The 7,500-nt window shown below is 35.6% G+C and overlaps 1 protein-coding gene across 5 annotated transcripts in view; it reads left to right on the forward strand.

Annotated features, from left to right (window-relative positions):
• The window catches only part of LOC122263248 (uncharacterized), a 118,460-nt gene that overhangs the window by 90,138 nt on the left and 20,822 nt on the right, over positions 1 to 7,500 (forward strand). For 2 of the 5 annotated variants that reach the window (XM_043031639.2, XM_043031642.2), the window contains exons 4-5: positions 3,461 to 3,618; positions 6,614 to 6,691. In XM_043031639.2, the coding sequence (XP_042887573.1) occupies positions 3,461 to 3,618; positions 6,614 to 6,691 (236 nt within the window). Of the gene's footprint in view, positions 1 to 3,460; positions 3,619 to 6,613; positions 6,692 to 6,842; positions 6,921 to 7,500 lie in introns of all 5 variants that reach the window. The other 3 variants (XM_043031640.2, XM_086530417.1, XM_043031641.2) reach the window with 2 other exon arrangements.

Raw genomic sequence — 7,500 nt, forward strand, 5'->3', positions numbered from 1 at the left:
AGAGGGGATCTTGTTCATATTTTGATGTGGGATTCTTGGCTCCTTTATAGGCGGAACGTGACCGGCTTCTTGTTTGTCTGTCTGTCTGTTTGTTTTTGTTTGTTTCTCTCTTTGTCTCTCTTTTCTCTCTCTTTTTTATCTCTCTCTTTCTTTTTCTCTTTCCGTCTCTCTCTCTCTCTCTCTCTCTCTCTCTCTCTCTCTCTCTCTCTCTCTCTCTCTCTCTCTCTCTCTCTCTCTCTCTCTCTCTCTCTCAATAGCTGTATTATTCTTTCTCATTCGAGTTCCTAATGGCTGACATTCATTGTAAATAAAATCTATAAATTTCAGGTACACATAACATGCCATACAAGGAGTAATTAAAGAGCAGGTCCATCTGTCAAGAAAAAAAAGAAAGAAAGAAAAAAAAAAAAAATCTAAAATTCCTGTGATAAAATTCTGGACCGTTAGAGAAGAATATTCAAGTGTCACTATACTGGACACCTTTTCTCGGTTTCTTTGTGACAAGTTCGATCCCATATATGAATTAAGACTCTCCCACGAACTTCTATGCGATGCAATTCAATTATCATTAAAAAGAAATAATAATGATAATAAAAAACGTGTTACCAGGAGGACAAGTAGACTAAATAAAAGGAATATGAGAGCATTATTGACATATCAAATAGACTCAGTACCTAAGTTACTTCTAAGTTATAGCAAGCAGACTTCTCATACGATATTTTGCTAAATAATATTATCCAAGATGCAGTTCTGGAGAGAAAGTCAGTTCTCAACTTCATTACAAGTCCCTGGATTTTATTCGTTACTCATTCTGTTATAAGATAAATGAATTAATGAATAGTTAAACGTATTGGTTAAAGGCTACTTTTCAGAAAATATCAATAAATCATATGATATGAATCGTAATATGCGTTTTTTTAGGTTTGATACCAAGAATGAGAATAACAAACAACAACAACAATAATAATAACAATAATGATAATAATGATGAGGATAATAATGATGATGGTGATGATGATGATGATGATGATAATAATAATAATAATAAGAAGAAAGTGTAAAGCGTAAGAAAAGTTAAAGTAAGGGAACGATAAAGAATTTGATAAAGGAGAATTAAAAAGTTGGAATGAAAGGGAGGGAAAAACATAGAATGTAGGTGAGAAGAATCATAAAAAAGAGAAGGATGAAATTAGGATAACTAGAGAATGACACGAATGTGATAAATCAGGAAAACCAAAGAGTGAAGGAAAGAATAAATATTGTGATAGAAGCAACAAGAAAGGATGTTGGGAACGAAGGCAAAGGAGAATAAAAAATTGTGATTAAAGATGAAAAGGAAGTGGGAGAAGGACAAGGATTGGAAAATAAAAAGAAGTTGGAGACAAAGCAAAGAAATTCCAAGGGATTACGATGAAATGGTAATTACAATAATGATAATGATGATAATAATAATAATAACAATAATAATGATGATAACAAAAATGATAATAATCATCTTAATCATCAAAGAATAACAAACGAACACACACCGGAATAATACTAAAAAAAATAATAAAAAAATAAAAAATTACATAGACTGTGATGAATTACAAGAGAAAATGGGAAAAAAGACAAAAGACCTGTTATAAAAGAACAAATAAAAAGAAAGCAAATGAAGGGAAAAGAAAGAAAGAAAGAGGGAGGGAGGGAGGGAGACAGACACACACACACCATCAGCTGGAGAGACGCCAAGATGTGGGCCATCAAGAGAGTTTTATAGGCGAGTTGTGTCGAAGAGATTTGGATCCAGTTCGAAGCGTGTTTTGTTTCTCTTTCTCTCTGTGTTCGAACTGCTCTTTCGAGTCTCCGGTGCAGCTTCGGTTTGACTTGGCGCGGGGACAAGCTTTTTTCTCCCGTCGGAGCCCGAAGGATGGTTTTAGTTTTCGCATGGATTTGTGATGTCATTCCTGGATGTATGTTGAATGTGTAGTGTATTATGTATGTATGTATATGTATATATATATATATATATATATATATATATATATATATATATATATATATATATATATATATAAATGTGTGAGTGTATGTATGTCTGAATATATGTACATGTATGACATATATACAAATACATATGAATATATATATATATATATATATATATATATATATATATATATATATATATATATATATATATATATATATATATATACATGTATATATATATATATATATATATATATATATATATATATATATATATATATATATATATATATATATAAACATATATGACATACCACATATACGATATGCATCCAGGAATGGCTGCGTTTTTATTTCAACGTAACAGCATTTCAAAACTTTGAAAAACTTTCAAGAAGATATACCAATCTCTTTCACGTTTGTTCTATTTTTTGTCCATTCCATATAGTAGTTAGACTAAATCAGCTGTTTTTTGTTTGTTTTTGAAAATCCAGATTTTTAAGTGATTGTAAATGGTAAGGATAAAGATAATTAATATCATCATAACTATTATCATTATCACTATTATTTTCATCATAATTCTGATATCCTCTTAATTATTATTATTATTATCGTTATCATTGCTATTGGCGTTGCTATTATTATCATTATTGTTCTTTATTGTTATTGATATTATCAGATTATTATTATCACCATTGTTATTATCATCATCATCGTTATCATCATCATTATCAGTATGATCATCATTATTGCCTTTATGAGTATTATTATCATCCTCAAGATCGTTATTATTATAATTATAAGAACAAAAGCAACAACAACAGCGATAATAATAATGATATTTATCAATAATAAAGTTAACTACGCCGAGCTCCTCCCCCGGCTAAGATCCCCCCTCTCCGCCTTCTTATCGACTGAAAGCCCCCCCCCTCCCCAATCCCTTATCCTAATCAGCTAAGAATCCCCCCCACCCTCTCTCCACTTCTAAGTGCTAAGAATCCATTCCCCCTCATTAACGGATAAGAACTCCCCCACCCCCACCACAACCCCACAACCACCCCACCCCACCCACCTTCCCCGGGCAGCAAAACTCCCCCCCAACCCCCCACATCCACCCCACCCCACCCACCTCCCCCGGGCAGCAAAACTCCACCCCACCCCCCCACATCCACCCCAACCAACCCCCACCCCTATCCCCCTCACCCTCTCCCCATCCCCCGACCCCCCTTCACCCTCACCTCCAATCCCCCATCACCCTTCACCCTCACCCTCCACCCCCAACCCCATCCCCAACCCCCCTTCACCCTCACCCTCACCTCCAATCCCCCATCCCCCAACCCCTCTTCACCCTCACCCCCACCCCCACCCTCACCTCCAATCCCCCTTCACCCTCACCTTCACCTCCAATCCCCCATCCCCCACCCCACCTCCATCCCTCACCCCCATCCCCCAACCCCTCCCCGTCTCTAACGGCCGCCGCTCTCCGCAGGTTTCATAACGTCAACGGAACTCGGGATTTACAACTTGGTTCCCAACACGGAGTTTAACACGTACTGGATCCCCTGCACGTGGTTTACGGCGCTCCTCAAGGATGCCAAAGCCCAGAAGAGGATAACGGATCCTTTAGGGATAAAACACATCATGGAGGTAGGAATTTAATAACCTTTTTTTTTTTTTTTTTTTTTTTTTGTTTCTTTTCTTTCGTTTTTTTTTCTTTCTTTCTCTCTTTCTCCTTTCCCTTTTCCCTTTGTTTTAGGATAGTTTTTTTTTCTCTGTCTCTCTCTTTCTCATTTTATTTTCATCTCTGTCTTTGTTTTGTATAGTTTCGTTGTTTTTCTTTTTTTTCTTTTTTTTTTTTACTATTTTTTCTATCTTTTTTTCACGTATGACTCTTTTTAGCCTATTTTTTTTCTTATTTTCAAATTGCCTCCCCCCACGCCCCCCCCCTTTTCCCTTTCCCCCTATATCCCGGCCGCCATTTTTTCTTCCCCTTTTTCCAAAATACCACGTGTTGTAAACTTTTTATTTTCAGTGCCTATTCTGTCTCATAGAGTCAAACATAGTATAATAACAAATGCCTAAAATCATTCTTATCTCTGCCTTTGCTTTCATGTTTGTTTCAGTGTCAATTTTATATATCTCTATGTATATATTTATAATTTTGCTTAATGCACAATAGATTACTTAGAGTAGCTCTTTATAATTACTATTTTTTCGTCTGTTCTGTTTCATTATAGAGTCATTATATATATAGATTAATCAATATTTCACTTGCATGTTATATGATACCATCAAATGAAAGCATCATTATTTACTCATGTATATATGTATGTTGTTGTTGTTTTTTTATTACTGTATTTTTTCTATAGGTTTTGTCTATTTTTTTCTATTTTTTTCAAATTATTATTATTATTTTTTGCATCCATTTGATAAAGTGTTCCCTAGCTCCCGCTTTATCAAAACCCTTTCTAAACTGTAGAGCAGTTTCTCTCAAATTTAAATAATGAAAAGAAAAAAGTCAAATTGTGATAACTAAATCAAAAAAGAAAAAAATGAAAAACAATCGGCGACACAATTCTAATATGTATTTTTTCTTTTTTGGATATCAGTTGAGTAAAGAAAGACGAAAATAAAATTCAAAATCATACCAATTATATAAGAAGAAAACTGAGGACTTTGGCTGGGCTTGTCGACCTTCCATTACTTATAAAGAAACAAAAAGATGTGTTGGCTTATGTCTACGTTGTGCCGTTAAGGCGTTTTGTCCGACGGTATCTTGTTGTTAGCCGCCCTTATGTCTTTTCTTACTATTTATCAAGTTACCCTCGTGTGCTTTTTTTTCATTTTTTTAAATCTTTTTTTTCCCTCTTTTTGTTTTTTGTTTTCCTTTTTTTCATAACTGGGAAGTATTTTTTCGACCGTTTTTTTGCTTTTTCACAATTTTTCACAATAAAAAAATTGCCAATTTTTCAAAATTCCAATGAATATAGCAACAATTTAATCTCAAGACATAAAGTCGACGATTTTTGATCACCAATATTAATTACATAACTTACATCAATTCATTCAAATTATTTCATAATAGATGTCATTAAGATACTCATTTTCATCTGATAAATAAAAGATAAATTAAAACATATAACTTATTTCTACAAAAGAATATAAATAAAAGCTGGGAGGCTGCCATTGTTTACTTTTTTATTTAAATCCTCATATAAGTCCCAAGACTAACACACTAATCTTAATATTGAAAGAATCTGAAGCTTATTTTTGTTTTCTTCTTTTTTTGGAGGGTCATACTTAATATTTGATTTATATATGATTTTTAAATTTTATTTTTCACTAAGTATCTCTTCATTTCCACTTTGTTTTGAAATCTGACTACATTTCTCTTGAGTATTATGAACAAAAAAATATATATATGTTACTTTTTTTTTCCTCACTGCCTTTACGTGACGAATTTCTGTATAATAGTATATAGTTCAAATTCTAAATAAGATACAAAGAAAGCTCATTTATGTCATCATATTTAATGTTTCTCTCTGCTCGTGTTCTCTGGTATGGTAACTTTAGCGTAGAGCTTTGCTGTAAGCTTCTTTAGATGCCGCTTTCTAAAAGCATGTGAGCTTTTCTGTCAGCATGCCGTAGTCACCTCCAATTAATAATTCTCCCATTGGCCTCTTTTTTTTTTAATTAAAACGAAGGAGAATTGATTTTGATAAGAATCCTCCTATCGAATGGCAAAACACTATGCACAAAAGAAGTACATTGGAAATTGTGACGTCTTCCGAATAAACATTATTTTGGGTATAGTGTTTTTGTGTTTTTGTTTTTTCTGCCATCTTTCTACTGTCCGATAAGCTCCCCAAGGCCAAAAAAAAAAAAAAAAAAAAAAAAAAATCCCTAAGACGATTGTTGTTTAATTTTTCTCTCCTTCTTCTTCCAACCTCTTCCCTCTTCATCCCTCGGTTTTCCCCTTTTTTTATCCCTTCCCCTTCCCTTTCCCTCTTTCCTTTGCCTTCATTACACGTCTCATCCGAAAGATCTTTGAAAATCTTTTTTTTTTCTGTCCCCGGATTGTGAAACTGAGCCTCTGTCTCTCTGAAAAAAAAACATGAATAGATTAGATAAAACAGTAAGGCATAATTGGAATCTGATTACTGGAATTGGAATCAGACAATCCGCATGATCAACCTAGTGTCTACAATCTGTTTCGACAACCATTACCCACATATCCACACAAGGAATGAGATATATATACACATGCACGTGGATTTTTAATACCCACATGCCATGCACTCAGATAAACTAGCATTCCTTATGGCCGTAGAGCCGGTTCCATGAGCCCGTAATGTTGGCATGACCCTTACCCGGGATGCTAACAAGACCATCAGTCTCCGTACCAACCAAACAACCAGTCTACCAACCAAACCATACCACATGGCGGCTGCAGTGTTACCAAACCACCCTCCTTTTATTTTGATTTTTTATTTTTTTTTTCAATTTTGATCCATCTTTTTTGTTTAATTTTTATTTATCGTTACTCTTTTTTTTTTAATTACTTGCTGTTGCCCTTCTCTAACCGCTAACGAGGGTCCAAGCCAGAAGTCCCACCACAACTCTAGATATCCTCTCTTTCCAGGAGTTCAATGAGTTCAGGCAAAAATGCGGATTGCTCTGGAGCTATGACTGGGTGTCAATCCCTCTAGTGTACACTCAGGTAGGACTAAAAAACAAAAACCAAACGAAAAAAAAGAAAAAAAAGAAAAAAAAAGCAACCAACCACCAAACCACAACTTCCAATGTCTGGCCCCTTTGTAGCACAAAACCCCCGCCCCCTACCGATTTTTTTTCTTCCCGTTTTATTACAGGAGTTTTCCGAATATCGAGCCAAATGTGGAATGCTCTGGTGTTACGATTGGGTGAGCATCCCGCTGGTGTACACGCAGGTACTGTAGGTCCACGAGCTGATTAATAGCTGCCAGCGCCCTCATCCTCACTCAAACATCTTTAGCTCGCTGATATTCTCAAATTCTCTCCTTCTTTCTCTTTGTTTCTTTGTCTTCATCTGTTCTTTTCTCTCTCTCTCTCTCTCTCTCTCTCTCTCTCTCTCTCTCTCTCTCTTTCTCTCTCTCTCCCTTTCTCTCTTTCTCTCTCTCTCTCTCTCTCTCTCTCTCTCTCTCTCTCTCTCAGTCTCACTTTCCCTCTCCTTCTCTCTTCATCACTGCTTCCTCTCTCCTTCTCTCTTCATCACTGCTTCCTTTCTCCTCTTTTCATCACTGCTTCATCTCTCTCTCTCCTTCTCTCTCCATCACTGCTTCCTCTCTCCGTCTCCTTCTCTCTTCATTACTGCTTCCTCTCTCCTTCTCTCTTCATCACTGCTTCCTCTCTCCTTCTCTCTTCATCACTGCTTCCTCTCTCCTTCTCTCTTCATCACTGCTTCCTCTCTCCTTCTCTCTTCATCACTGCTTCCTCTCTCCCTCTCCTTCTCTCTTTATCACTGCTCCCTCTCTCCTTTCTCCCCGAGCC

The sequence above is a fragment of the Penaeus japonicus genome, unplaced genomic scaffold (genome assembly GCF_977035675.1).
Source record: "Penaeus japonicus unplaced genomic scaffold, GWHDUDI00000001_assembly GWHDUDI00000033, whole genome shotgun sequence".
In the NCBI taxonomy this organism is placed as follows: Eukaryota; Metazoa; Arthropoda; class Malacostraca; order Decapoda; family Penaeidae; genus Penaeus; species Penaeus japonicus.